The following is a 16010-nucleotide window of genomic DNA, read 5'->3' as shown; positions in this document are numbered from 1 at the left end:
TCGATCCGATCACCACCAAATACGGAGGATGTGGAAAGGTCACCAGGGAATGACCACCGCATATTCCTGGAGCAATATGGCCTTAGTTGCTAATGCTCCTAAAAACCAAATAACAAACAACAAGCAAACAAACATCTCTGATATCCCAACTATATCTGCCTTTGATGTCTTGACTAACACTTCAAGCTCATCAAATTTATTTATTAACTATACTCCTAGCATTGGTGTACATGCAAGTATACATGCACTTGTTTCTGCTCTTAGTTATCCTAACACAGCCCATGTATTTATTTGTCCCAGTTCCACTATGACTCCCAGCAGTCCTGGAAATCTCCATTGCCTTGCTTTCTAGGCTGCTGCTGCTCATTCTAATAGCAGCAGTGCAAGAACCACTTTTGCCTCTGTCTCCGGTCACTGTTAACCTTTTAGTCTGTGTATCCCTCCAAGTTAGCAGTTTTCCAACCCACCTAACACTGCCTCAGTAGCATCAGCAAATATCCTTGCACCCTTTCTATTTAATTGTATCCCATCCCTGTAGAAGCAGTCTCTCCTGTGAACAAGCACAGACAAAGCTGAAAAAAATTCTGCGCTTTGAGCCTTGCACAATCTCTCCAGGGCCGAATTGATCCACAATGCTCTCATCATATACTCCCTCCTATCGTGTCTGGGAAGAATTGCAGGCACTTTCACATTCAACCCTAACTCGCAACTTTTTTTTCAACATTGATCTGTACTTGTTGAGTAAATCTGCAGATCTCTTACTCTTAATGTCATTAGTTCCAACATGTATAACAATATCACATTTTGTAAATCAATCTAGCACCTTTCATTATTTTTCATTAAGTCGTAATAGTGAATCCATTTACTGTTTCTGTTCAATTCCCTCTGATTCTTTAAACTGTTTTTAGAATATTTCTCACAAAATAAAAACATTTAAATTCACAGTTTTAATAAAAACGATAAAATTTGGGTGTGGGAGTAAGGTTTAAAATCATCAAGCCTTAATTTTGTTTGGTTAACATCAACTCTGAGAAACTTCTGCTGTGAGGTTATATCTCTCTTATATATGGTTATGGTAGGGTTATTCATAGCATCAGTTTACAGGTGGTCTTAGAAGAGTCCAGTCATGTCTACAGTATATTGAGTAAGTAATCTTTATCATAAATATTTTTCATTAACTTAGTAGAGTAACTGCATATTTTTTAATCCCTTACTTACTCTTTATACCCTGAGTATTTTAATTAAACCTAAGTAAAAAATTTAAATAAGAGACAGTCCAACTTAGATTAGTTTCCTAAGATTCTTAAAAAATATGGTTGTCAGTTAAAAACTTTATAATTATAACAACCTATGTTAACTCACTCTGTGTACATTCTTAATTTACCCTTTCCTTTTTCTGTTAGCTTGTCCTGAGACAGAATTCCCTGCAAATCAGAAACATTGACATGAACTGCAATTTCATTTAGTTAATTGAATGTGTCTTTGTCGAGGAAGTCCTCGTTCAGCTAGAGTAACAATCAATAAACCACTCAGTTTGCAAATATATGAGTCTGTGTTTTTTTTTTTTTTTTTTTTCTTTTACCATTTGAAATTTAACTATTTTTCCTTCTCTTTTTTATTGAATATGACAGAAGCCTTCAACTGTGAATTGGTCATGCTGCCCTACCTCTCATTTAAAAAAAAAAAAGAAGAAAAGGACATGGTTTAAGGTTTAATTTCTGTTTCATACTGTATGAACTTCATAAAGGCTTTTCTTGGGTATGCAGTTAGTCATTTTCAGATGAAGGAACCCCTCCTTTCCACATGCTTTGTTATGAAGCTTTCTAGCCATTCTGTGTACATGTGATTATACAGACATGAATGCAATTTTCTTTCTCAAGTACACTCAGACCAGTGACATACAGGGCATACTGAAATTAATCATCAAACTTGGTATTCGCTGCTTGCAATTTACAGGCACAATATAGTGATGAATCGTAACCCCAGGTGCTTACGTCTGGTGAGTATTGGCTTGACACACCCAGGGTCCTGAGCTGGATATCATTATTCTTTTCTTTCTTGGTGATTCCTTTGTACTTCTCTCTCTCTCTCTCTCTCTCTCTCAGGGTAACTTGGAAATTTTTTTTTTTTTGGCTGGTACAGCATAAGCCTCAGGCTTCCTTGCACTATATGGCTAATAATAATAATAATAACCTTAGTTGTTTTGGTACCAAACACATATACACTCGGTGATCACTGAATTATGAATCACCCCATCTGTAATGGACTGTGCTGCATAGCTCACAGTATAAAAAAAAAAGGTTAACAGCTTCCTGTGCTAGAGCAGTGGTAATTTGCATCTGGTCATGCAAGTGAAAGAGATAAAGTAGCAGTTATGGGAAGTAGTAGAGATATCATAGAGTTTCAAAAGGGAACTCATGTGGGAACTCATGCATCAGGTGCTTTCATATCAGAAATGGCATGTCTTGTCAATTGCTTATGATCCACTGTGGTTAAGGTGTAAAATGGGTTTCAAAAGGGTCAAACCACCTCCTGCCAACAGAATTGTAAAGGATTATGCAAGATGGATGTTCATGGTGAGTGAAGGTCGCAATGTTGTATGTGCTCAATGGAAGGTCACTGTGCAACAGAGGACTGGAAACAATTTTGCTGGTCAGACGAGGCCAAATACCTGGTGCAGCATGCTGACAAATGCTTTTGTGTGTGGCACAAGCAGCATGAGTTCATGGGGCACCTGGATGGATGGATGAGGTCACCATACCCATTGTGTATGGTGCCCCTATCCAGGTGGGTGGCACTGGTTGCTTAATATGGGGCATGTTTTGCCGACAAAAACTAAGACTCCTGGTGCACATGAACCAATCTTTTGCTGGTGAGATCTACCAGCAGCTCTTAGGACAATGTGTGCACCATGACATGTTGCATTTTTTCATGGCAGAATGGGATCTTCCAAGACAATGCGCTGTGTCATCGGGCCTGCAGTCTGCATGAACCGTTTGAGAAATGCAGTGAAGATATCACCCATCCAGAATGGCTTCCAAATTTGCTTGACCTCAAGTGAACAGTGGCCCACCATGGTATTAGGTAGGAGGTCATAATTCAGTGATCACTCAGTGTATATGCATAGAGTTAATAAACTCTTTTCCACTTAGTGGGTGGTCTGCTGCCTGGCTGACCATCCACTAAGTGGAAAAGGGCTGAAAATGGCTGTATAGGATGCAAATAAAATTTACGTTAACAATAATAACTAGTTATAGTGGTTTTGTTAATTAAGAAAGCACTGTAACATGCATATATCATTATATATTCATATGTAAATTTTTTTTTTTTTTTTTTTTTTTAGGAATGGAAGTCGCAGGACTCACTCCTGGGAAAAAATATAAATTTAGAGTTAAAGCTTTAAACAAGGAAGGTGAATCAACGCCACTAGAAACTTCAGAAGCCATGATTGCTAAAAATCCTTTTGGTAATTATTTTGCTCATTCTCTCTTATTATGTATGTTATGGTATGATAAACAATTTTATTGCAAAATCATTAGTAAATATTTTGATTGCTTGATTTTCATTGTTCCCCCATCACCATTCCCTAATGGAAGGGAATCTTCATAAAGAGGAAGGGAATCTTCACAAAAAAATTCAGTAGTTGTTTTTAGAAGAATGATAGACTTCCTTGTAAAAGAGATTCATAGCTAATATATGCCATCCCTCTGAAATATATGATTAAAATTATATTATCTTCTCTGCTGACATTAACAAAATTACTTTCAGAATTCTGAATATTTACTGATTATTTTCAAATCTTAAACAGATGTTTGTTTCACTCTTGTTAATGAAAAATACTTTTACTTATCTACTAATCTCATTGTAATTATTGGTTACATTGATAAATTTGATGGAACATTTTATCTCAGGCTCAGCTATAAGGTCAACAAAACCAAAGAGAAAGGATGGAATTATCTGTTCTCAGATATGACCATAAAAATGAATTGCAGTCTCACTGATAGGTGAGATAAGAAATGGGACATGAATTTAATATAAAATTTTAGGAAATAACAGAAGGCTAAATCTCTTCAGGTAGTATGTTGTAGATCATGTGAATAAACTGCCCGCCAAAGTGAATGTGGTGTAGAGCTTAGTAATGTTCAAAGTGGAATGGGATAGGCACTTTTCTGTAATGGAGAAAGTATTATTGATGGGTGAATATTTGTTTATTTTTTTTGGCAGATTTAGACAAAAAAGTGTTTTTTGCTTCAATTAGCCATTCTAATATTAATAATAATATACATATCCACCCAGGATATGTATATTATTATTAATATTAGTATAGTATATCAATTCTATTAATATAGAATTGCTGAATTTCCTTTTTATAAAGGTGATGGTTAATAAAATTATTTGGTTAATAAAATGATGGTTGATAAAATTATTTGGTTAATAAAATGGTGGCTAATAAAATTATTTATTAACCATCTAGCTGGTTTGGTTATATCATGGCTGGCATGATATAGCCGATAACCCAGAACAGTAAAACTTAAAAATTTAAATATCTCTTAGAATCACATAATTGGAAATTTTAGTATTTCTCCAGTACTCACTTTCAGTCTTCATAATTTTTTAACTAAAAATTTTAGTTACCAAAAAAAAAAAAAAAAAAAAATTGTAGCATCATCTACATCAAAAACATCATTTCTATAGTAACTTAACAATTTCACTTTCCTTCTTTTAAACTATTTCTTGGTTGATTTTCCCAAAAATCATATTGGTGAAGTGAAGACATGGCTGTTGTGAACCACAATTGGATGTTGTGGTTTTTTCTGTGCTACGAGGGTATTAAATTGAAAAAAAAAAAGGATAAAATAAAGTTCTAATTGGGTTATCAAAGGATCTGAGGCAATCTAACCAACTGGAGTTCCCCACATCTTCTAAGCTGGATGTGGGGAACATAACAAGATCTTGTTTTTGTGATTAATTGACCTTGGAAAATCATACCAAGAATCATACCTACCTAAAAATTTACACTATCAAATTTTAGAAAAATATGGCAAAATGGCAAATCTGCATGAGGATAGAAGGTGGCACTAGAAAATGTTTTAAAGTTAAAGTGAGGTATCACTGCAACTTATTACAATTTTTTTTAGAATATATGCTAAAAAAGTGGTAATAAGGGCACATTATCATTATATGCTTAGAGTTAGAGTGCCAGTTGTCTTCATACCTTGAATCCATCGCTTTATCTTTCTGCATGCAATGGCTCAACTCCTGCTTGATGAGTTTTTATAAAATTTTATATTTTGCCCATTTTGAAAGATTTCCAATTCCTTCCCAATTTCATTAAAATTTGCCTGGTAGAAATCTGGCCATTATTATTACTTTTTTTATTACACATCACATAGGCTATCAACATGCCATATACTGTAGGTGAAGCACTGAAATACTGTGATATTGCAGCTGAAGCACTGGATATTATGTTTGTTTCCATGTACTGGATAGAGGAATGAACAGACAATATGGGTGAAAAAAATTTTTTCACTTTACACATAAAAGTCGTTGTTTTTACTTTTTTTTTTTTGTTATAAGTTATGAATTATTACTGTTTGCTAAAATGCCAGAATTGTAACACTTTACAATTATGTGTTACAATTCTGGTATTGTGTGTTACAATACTATATATCAGGGATGGGCAACTTAATTTGTGATGCAATCTACTTTTTTCCCTTCAAAATGTGCCGCGATCTACCATCCAAAAATTTCATTGCACATGGTTAAAAAGGTTAATCAACACATATTGAAAAATGTTGTTTATAAATTTTAAAATTCAATACAATTTAGAATTCTTATTTTAAATTCATACATATTTAAAATTTTAATTTATGCAAAGTTTGTATCTTCATGTCATCTGCCAAGCTTTCAAAATTGGGGATATACTGTGATAAGGCCAACCGTAAAGAATCTTCTGTATGCAAGTCAGTAAGAGCACAGCGATTCTTCATCTTTGTTTGTTTCAAATATGAAAAGGCCGAGTCACATAGATATATGGAAGCAAAACAGGAATTTAAAAGTTCACTGTATTTTTTTCTACATTTGGGTAATTTTCTCGGCAAACATATTTCCAAAACTCTTTTTCTGATGATTTGGCTTTTAGGAAGATATCGTTTTGAAATGTAATAATTTCATTTTCAAGTAATATTTTCTCTGTGTGAAAACTCACATCGATTTTTTTCTGCAATTTGTTTCGTATCTAAGTTGACATTAAATGGATAAGAAATATATTGAACAATGTCTTCAATTGTTTTAAAATCACTGAATCTAGTTTCAAAATCGTCCACAACATTCTCAATTTCAGAAAAATATTTCTCACTGTTAAATTCAAAAACAGGATATTTTTCTAAATGATCTTGCATATTTGCAAAATGGTCGAATTTGTTTTCTTTGAGATCCTTAGCCATTGCCAAAAATTGATATTTATATACAGAAATACTACTAATCATGTCACCCACATTTTTATTTTTTCCTTGTAATTCCAAATTCCGATCACTTAATTTACTGGTAAAATCTGCCAAAAAAGCCAGATCACACAACCACTCCATATCTTGTAGTTGCTCATAATCATCACCCTTTGATCAACAAATTTTTTAATTTCATTCAGCAAATTTCAAAATCTCTGTAGAAACTTACTCCGACTCAGCCACCTCACATCTGTGTGTAATATCAGATCTGGTTCTTTTTCATCGAATTGCATTTTGAAAAGTCTCCTTTTAAGAGATTGTTCTCTAACGAAATGCAAAATATCCTCCTATAACCACTCCAATACTACTTCTAAAAGGGAAGAAACCCTTGATCCTCTCAAAATTGTAAGTTGTTTAAGTGAAATGTTTTAAACACTTTCAGCGAACTGCATATGAGCCAGCCATTCAGGCACATAAAGTACAAAGAGAAAAAAAAATAATTTGAATTGTAATACTGCACATCACCTTTCATATAATGTACCTCTTACCATGATTGAGTTACGCAGTGCACTTACACGATCAAAGAATAATGCTGCAGGTCCTGATAGAGTTTATTATGCCATGATTTATTATTTGACTGAAGAGTCCCTAACTGCTCTTCTGCAACTGTTTAATAGAATCTTCAGCAAGGATTACTACCTTACTACCTGGTATCATTCTATTGTATTAGCATTCCCAAAGCCAGGAAAGGACTGTTCTGATCTAACAAATTACCAATTTGTTGCTTTAACTAGCTATTTAGGAAAAGCATTGGAAAAAATAATCAATGGCAGGTTGGCAAGGTTTCTAGAGACTGAAAACATTCTACGTTGAAATCAGTATAGCTTTCAAAGAATTCGATCTCATGGTCAAAGCTGAAGCAAACATTCGAAATGTATTTCTTAGGAATGAACACTTAGTGATGATATATCTTAATATCAAAAATGCTTTCAACACAACCTAGTGATATGGGATTATTCACAATCTGTATGAATCCAATATTTTAGATCATTTTCCAAAATTTATTCGGAACTTTTTAGCAACAAATCCTTTCACATACGTTTTCATTCCGCTCTCTCCCAAACATGAAGGAGGAGTCCCCCAGGTTCTGTTCTTGGTGCCACAGTCTTTGCCATCAGGATTAATTCAGTCACCAAATGTATTCCTGACACAGCTGAAACATACCTGCATCTGATCTTGCAATCTTATGCCACTCTCAAAATATGCATCTAATTGAAAGACAATTTCAAGGCACCATTAACAGGCTTGTTCAGTGGATGAAAAATAATGTTCAAGAACTTTCAAAAACAAAAAAACAACAGCTGTCCATTTTTTCCATAAACTTAATTTGCATCCTCATCCAATTGCTTTTCATTTCTTGGATTCATACTGGATAAAAAATTAAATTTTTGGATTGTATTAAGCATAACCTGTCTACGGAAACTAAACTTTCTTAGGATAATTTCTGCTGTGTTGTGGTGTGCAGATCATTACATGCTGCTACACCTATACCATTCGTTAATTAGATCTCGACTGGACTATAGATGGCTTTACCCTGTATATCACAATGCTCGACGAATTGCACTAGGGACTTTTCATACATTGCCAGTTCTGAGTCTTTAAACAGAAGCACATGACCTCCACTACACCTTGGTCGCATGCTCTTCTATTAAACTATGAAGCTATAATCAGAAGTCTCCTCCCACATCATCCCATATGGCAATACCTGTTCAACCAAAATGGGATAATTTGTATCAAAATAAACCATTGTAGAATAAACTATGTGGCATTAGGTTACAAAGCTTAATTGTATGTTGGGGACTAATATGAATAACATAATTGTAGATGTTAGCACAGCTACACTGCCATAGTAAATACCCTTGGCACATGTTGTGAAGTATTTTCAATAATGGGGATAAAATGCTCTTCCAAATTTCATTGTTAAGCATGCAGCTCACTTTTTTCGATTTTCTAGTTTCCCCAAATACTGACAGTTCCAAGACAAACAATAAAGTTTGTACAGCTGTAGATCTACCAAAGGCACCTCCGTAGCCAGGTGGGCAGGAGCAGCAGTGTTTAGCACATGCTTCTTGTTTAGACTGGGGTTCGAGCCTGTGACCACCAAATATGGAGGATGCAGAAAGGTTAGGGGATGACCACCGCATATCCCCGAAGCAATATGGCCTTAGATCTACCAAACATTGCAATGTCTTAGCAGTTCCCTTTGAAGTACAGCACTTACACTGCACAATTGTATACTATCCTGGTGGCTTTATAGAATGTAAAACAGTCTTTATTCCCTCAAACCATTATCTTTCCTGATTCCTTAAGTGCTGTATTCACTCTTCAGTGTAAATTTTCTTCCAGTCATCCCTTACTACAACAAATTTGAATAAAGTTAGTGCAGCATCTTACAAACAGGAAAAAAAAGAATCTTCTGTTGGATAACTGAGCATGCTGGAATCACAAGAAATGAGCAAGCAGTTTTGTTGTCAAGAATGCCAGTCTCATACCATCAGATATCCAGATACCTTACACTGATTACAAACACATCATACAATATACCAGTAGATAAAAATGGCTATTATCCCTTTGTCAGGAGCACAAAAGGAATAAATTTTTCCAGATTACAAACAGTGCCGTACCTATACTTCTGTCAGCCCCAGGAAAAATATTCATCTGGGGCCCCCTTGCAAAAATTAAAGGTGGAATTCGCAAAATTGGAAAAAAAAGGAAACACCCAAAAATTATTCAAATTATTTAAACTTTAACGACTAGTACATTATTTATATAAACTTAAAAATTTTCACATTACCTTACGATATTTACTTGATATAAATTTGTCTGTAATGTCTGAAGTTTTTATATCTTATAATACATCTTGTTCAATTGACATAATGGCTAATCCATTGATTCTTTCTTGATCAGTTGTTGTGCATAAATATGTTTTAATAATTTTGAGCCTTGAAAAACTCCTCTCTCCAAACGCAACCATAATTGGCAATGTTAATAATATCTGAAGAGAAATGGTTATGTTGGTATATAATTCAACTAAGTTTTTTTCTTGACTAAATGTCAGTAATTCTAAACAACTAAAATTTTTTCCTTTTAAAACATGCTGCTAAGATTGGATTTCTTGAAATAACTCTTTGGCATCGATGTCGCTGCTCCCATCTTTGCCAGTAAGAATTCCTTCAAGGTGTTGACTTTTCATTTCTATTGCATTTTCAAATAAATTGAAATTTTTTCTGATTTTAGTATAAGATGAAAAGCTGAGAATATTTCATTCATCTGCTCAAATCGTTCTTGTAAGCTAACAATAGCTGCTCATTTTTTTTTTTTTTTTTATGATAACCCCAAACACGAGAGGTATTAGAACTTATAGTACTTAGTACCGTGCTTTTTTTTTTTTTTTTTGACTAAGAGGACCTTCTATCAATATAATTGCAGTGTTCATATCAATTTTACTACTTTACATGGCTTTACTTACTTTATTTATAATACTCAATATTTCGCACCAAACAACTAAACTTATAATAAATTTAAAAGAAGTAATTTCTGTTAACAAAACTTGTATTTCAGACTGCAGATTTGCATCTCTTCCTTTGGCCTGTTCCTTGATTTCATTTAATATAGTCGTAATATCCCATAACTGATATCGTACTGCTTCAACAGCTTTTATTTTAATGTAAAGGCCAAATTTATGTAGGTTAGTAAGTGTTCATGTAGTGTTAGTGTGGGTTGTGTTGTTCATCTGGCCTCATAGCCTAGGGGGACTGTGTTTTCACACAGAAACCTCTAGTTTACCGTCCAGTGCCATGAGGAAGTGGGCCAGGCATTAGAGAATATAAGCACTGTCTGTGGTAGCCAGTGCTTATATATAACCTGTGGTAGCCAAGGCTACAGACAGGGAGAGCCCAGTAAAAAAAAAAAAAAAAAAAATGTGAAATTTTTAAGGAAGTGGGATGACCCACCAGGCAAAAGGGAGAGGGTGCCACCCAGAGTGGGGGAGTGAGAGAACAAGCACCTCAGGTAGAAGGAGTGAAAGATCATAGGTAAGGATCCCTATGTAGGAGTTCCTACGTGGACACTATCCCACACTGGCTAGGGGTCAGCTGGCTAGTATCTGCATCCCACACTATGCGGGCTAAATGGCCACAGCATGGTGTCTTCTTGGATGGGCATGGAGGCTATAAATGATTCCCTTGCCCACCAATCAATCCAGGGGAATGAGGAGGAGTGATATACAATTTATTACACTCGTGCTCTGTTTCACGCATTGCATTCATTCTGATTTTATGCTTTTCTTTTTACATTTTATATTATACAGGGTGTCTCAAAAATATTGGTTCAAACGTTTAGGGGAGGAAGGCAACATCTAAAGGAATGTGAATCGCATAGGAACCCATAACCGGAAACGTCATGGGAAAGTAGTAGCAGAGGCACATTGCCGACCGGGCTAGCCAGGTGGGTAAAGTGCCTGCCTGGCAACCTAAAGGTCGCGGGTTCGAATCCTGCCTCGGGCTTGGATCAAAGTACTGCAAAAACCTTGGGAGGTGCATTATGGCCACAGAAGCCGATGCGCCAACAACTACCAAAAAAAAGCAGAGGCACAAGAAGCAGAAATGACACAAGACAATAATTAGTGGCAAACATTTATTTGACATAATATTAACAATGGAGTAGGAGATGGATGCATTTCATGATGTTACAACAGATGCTCGAAGGTTCCACAATGAGACACGATGCATGCGTGACACCGACGCAGCATGGATTGGTGGACATGGTCGAACACACTTGGAGTTTCTTTGACAGTAGTAGCAGCACAGACGAGTCTCACCACGAGATCCATTTCCGTTTCCAAAGGCAATTCATACCCGACAGATTTGAGGGCCCCCACAGAAAGAATTCAAGGCTCGATAAATCATGTGAGAGTGGGGGCCAGGCAACAGATCCACCACGGTCAATCCATCGACACCCAAAACGCCTGTTCAAATGGTCACGAACGCACCTTGCATAATGGGCAGGTGCCCCGTCATGTTGAAACCAAATGTTGCGTCTCACCTTTGCTGGAACATCGTCAATTAACACTGGTAGAACTTGTTCAAGAAAGATCTAATATTTAGCGGAGTTCATGCGGGATGGTAACAGGTATGTGCTGACTGAGCAGTCACCGACCATACCTGCCCACACATTTATTGCGAAGCGATGTTGTGCCACATGGGGGCGCACACCATGTGGGTTGTTGTGAGCCCACATATGAGTATTGTGCTGATTGAATAAGCCTTCCCGAGTGAAATAATTCTCATCCGTGACCGAAACATAGGCTGGAAAATTCAAGTCTTGAACACTTTCTTGGAGAAACCACTGCACAAAAGCCACACGTGCAGGATGATCTCGGGGAGCAGTAACTGAACCCTTTGGAGATGAAAGGGGTTTAAGGACTCATCATGCCAGACACGCTGTACACTGCAACGAGACACTCCTAAAGGCAGGGTGCCTCCGTAGCCAGGTGGGAAGGAGCAGGAGTGCGTAGCACACGCTTCTTGATTAGACCGGGGTTCGAGCCCGTCACCACCAAATACGGAGGATGCGGAAAGGTCAAGGGAATGACCACCGCATATTCCCGGAGCAATATGGCCTTAGTTGCTAATGCTCCTAAAAAACCAAATAACAAACAAACAAACCGAAAGGCAGAGGCAACGGCAAATGTGCTGGTAGTAGGATTATTCTGGACGGCATTCAACACACTTTCTTCCATGGCGGGAGTTTGTGTCAAACATGGTCTGCCCACACTACTCCTGTTACCTCTAAATGACCCATAATCACACAAATTTTGATGCACACGTGCAAACAAACGGTGGTCCAGTACATGTCTGTCTGGGAAGCGTTCTCCATAAATTCGTTGAGCGGCTCGTCTATTGTCTTCTGCTAATCCATACACTAGGTGCATGTCTTTCAGCTCACAGTTCGTATATCGATGCATGCTCTCCTTGCGGCGACTACTACTTGAATGAGTAAACCAGAAATTTTCCCTTTTGCGAACTGATTAACAGTGCCATGTACCGACTTACGGTGACGTTTCCGGTTATGGGTTCCTATGCGATTCACATTCCTTTAGATGTTACCTACCTCCCCTAAACGTTTGTACCATTATTTTTGAGACACCCTGTATATCTATTTATTTTATTTTTTTCTCTATTAGATTTTATGGGTTTGTTTTTTTTTTTTTTTTTTTTTTTTTTTCATACCTCCATCCTCTTTCTCACACCGATGGTGGGGAGATGCAAAAAGTATGGGTTAGTATTTATAACTTAACTAAGAATAAGACTTTGTGTTCTTTCTCACTCGCACCCATATTTTCATTCATTCTTTCAAACTTACTTATCACTTATTCAATTTATTCAATTCCATTCCCTCTGCACTGCTTCCCCAGTCTCCTCAATTTTCTTTTATTATTCAGCTGAGGCACAGTCCTGGCTGCATATCTTGCCTGCCAGGGAGGTATGCAATGGGTGTATTGATGTTGTCAGTAGCTAAATCCATTTGTGTTAGTGTGTATATTCTAAAACTATATATTTAACAATGTATTTTCATACTCTGAGAGTATTTTTATACTCTCAGTTACATTCATGCCTTCATTCCCTTTTACCAAAATTCTCTTTCACTCTCTTTTACTTCCTTGCTGGGTCACTCTCTTTCACCATAACTTCACATTCTGCAGTGAGACTTTGTAAGAGACAGGTCATTAATTACCCTGACTGCCCTCTTTTGAATGGAGTCTGTAAGGAGAGTGAGAGGTTTTAGTGACACCACACCAAATGTGGGAACAATATTCCATGGTAAGGTGGATTTTAGATTTGTATAGAGTAAAATGTTGTTTAGAAGAAAAGTAATGCCTAGAACAAAAGAGAAAACCCAGTTTTTTAGATGAAGATGAAGCAATATTTGTGCTTATACCAAGAGAGAAATCTGAGAAATCTTAGTGTCATTGAAATCTGATTGTCATTGAAGATAAGAATAAGAGCAGTAGAATCCTTTTTGTGAGATTTAAGAAAGGACTGAACTTTAGAAGGATTAAAATTAAATAAATTATCGGCTAAGGTAAAGAAAGGCAACACGAGAACAATGAGAAACGTTGGATAACTTACACGTAAAATTAGTTTTCCGACACCGGACTCTAGCGCTGCTCGCTCGGTGTAAACAGACGGTAGGTGTTATCGGTCTGGAGCCAGAATCGAGAAGTATATATTGATTGACAGGTAGGTGTGGCAAACGATGAAATGATTGGTGGTGGGAGCGACAGACGACAAGCTACTCCGGTGCATAATTGTTTTGTGATGAACAGTAAACAGGTAATAGCAGCGATGAATCTTTTAAAGATGGAAGAAATTTGTAAGGAAAATAAAACGTTGGTTGATTTTTTGATGAAAACTAAATTAATAAAAGTTTCGTTCCATTCATTTTTATGTTCTTCATTATGTTTTTTTCTCATTATTAAAAGCAGATTTTTGGAGTTCATGAGTGTTTTTACTATATTGTTGATTTAGGTTTGGTTATGAAAAAAAGGAGAAGATTTCTTTATATTTCGTTATATTTCGTAACTTGACCTTAAATGGTAGGTTAGGAAATAATAGAAAAGGTTTCCTTATATTTTGTGATTTTTTATTTATTCCTATAATATTATTTCCTAACCTAACCTTAAATGTTAGGTTAGGAAATAATAGGAAAAGAAAGAAAGCATCTTTATGGGGTAAAGATAACTTATCTTTACTCCATTGTGGAATTACTTGAAGATTATCATTTAATGAACTGGTGGTGGATATTCCAGAGGTTGAAGCTGTTTGTGCAGGGCAAGCTTTTTCAAACTAGAAGGCATAATGTAGTGTGCTATCATCAGAAAAGCTATGGATAGGATTTCAGGTCAGTGGAAGAAGATAATTAATATATAAGAGGAAAAGAGTGGAAAGAAGAATTGAACCTTGGGAAATGCCAGCATTAGTGAAGAAGTTAGATGGCAGAGCCATCTATCATCACCGAGTAAGTGGTCGGAAAGAAAACTTGATATTCCATTGCGAAACCCAGTCAGCAATCAAGAAGGTGGAAGCTTGTTCAGAAGACCTTTATGCTAAACATGATAAAAATCTTTAGAGATATCAAAAACAGTGGGATACTTATTGGATGGGAAGGGTTTATCACCATTTTTGGAAAGTGGCTGAATATCAGTAAATTTCCAAGCAGAAGGGAAAATACCAGAAAAATAAGAAAGTGTAAAAAGGTGATACACAACAGGAGTAAACTCTAAGTCCACAGGTTTTGAGGATTTGAGTTTATTTTTGAGGATAGTATTCCTCCACAGGATGGAGGAATATCATCATGATCCGGAGCATTCTTGGCATTACAATTATTCAAAATTCTTCTGAAATCCTTTTGTTGGAAGACTGCATGACGTATCATACTGGGAAGGGTAGGAGGTGGTTTACCAAGATCTGCAGTACAAGAGTTAGAAGAAAGTAGGATGCTAGTAAGTCAGCATCCTACTTTCTTCTAACTGAGGAGGCAATAGAACCTTTGGGTTTTAACATATGATGGGAGTATAGATGGGCAAAAGTAGTTGTGGTCTTTGGCAAGAGACAAAAATGCTCGACTACTATTTCAACAAGAAGCAAGTTTTGTACTCTTAGCCTGTTTAAAATCTAGTAATAAGTGGTTTACAATTGTTGCAAGCTTTAGTGCAGGCAGAAAATGAATCTGGATATTTAATGCTAGCTAATTATCATGTCCAACATCCTTCTCTTGAACAGCCTTAGCACATTTACTAGAAAATGAAGGTTTAGATAAAGGACAAGATTTAAAGTGTGGAATAAAGGATTTCATCCCTCCAGGAATAATTTCACCGACATGATCTGAACAAACAATGGCATCAGAAAATTTTAAAAATAATAATACAATCAAGGATATTAAGAATGGAAATCTAGTAGATCACCCCATTTTGCATTCTTGTAATGCCAATCAAAACGAGGTTGGGAATAGCCATGAGATAAAGGCTCCATTGGAGAAGAGACAATCACCAAGTTGTGATCTTATAGGTCTATAGGACAGCCCACCTTGACTGTGCACTTTGAAGACTTGTTTGTGAGAAAAAGATCAAGAGTGTTGGGTGTGTAGATAGGATTGTCTGAGGCACCTCTGTAGCCAGGTGGGCAGGAGCAGCAGTGCGTAGCACATGCTTCTTGATTAGACCAGGGTTCGAGCCCGTGACCACCAAATACAAAGGATGCAGGAAGGTCAGGGAATGACCACCGCATATCCCCGGAGCAATATGGCCTTAGTTGCTAATGCTCTTAAAAAAAAAAAAAAAAAAAAAAAAATTGTCTGTTATTCTGGTAGGTAAATGAACAGTCTGTGCAAGGTTGCGGCCCCTGTGGCCAAGTGATCTATGACTTCCTAGAGTGATTTTATTAGAGAGATTTTTCTAGAGTGACTGTGAGTTTATTCTTGTTTTATTTCATTTTATAAGTCCTT

At 36.4% G+C, this 16010-nt stretch overlaps 1 protein-coding gene across 1 annotated transcript in view; it reads left to right on the top strand.

Moving 5' to 3' along the window:
* The window catches only part of LOC150087120 (twitchin-like), a 3511780-nt gene that overhangs the window by 1847276 nt on the left and 1648494 nt on the right, over window positions 1-16010 (top strand). Inside the window, 1 exon segment of the mRNA XM_090372971.1 lies at window positions 3344-3466. Within this exon segment, the coding sequence (XP_090229097.1) occupies window positions 3344-3466 (123 nt within the window).

This window comes from Mastigoproctus giganteus, chromosome 4, assembly GCF_048544385.1.
Source record: "Mastigoproctus giganteus isolate SK-2022 chromosome 4, ASM4854438v1, whole genome shotgun sequence".
Lineage (NCBI taxonomy): Eukaryota > Metazoa > Arthropoda > Arachnida > Uropygi > Thelyphonidae > Mastigoproctus > Mastigoproctus giganteus.
The sequence above is the reverse complement of the archived record's forward strand: the minus strand, read 5'-3'. Positions and strand labels throughout refer to the sequence as shown.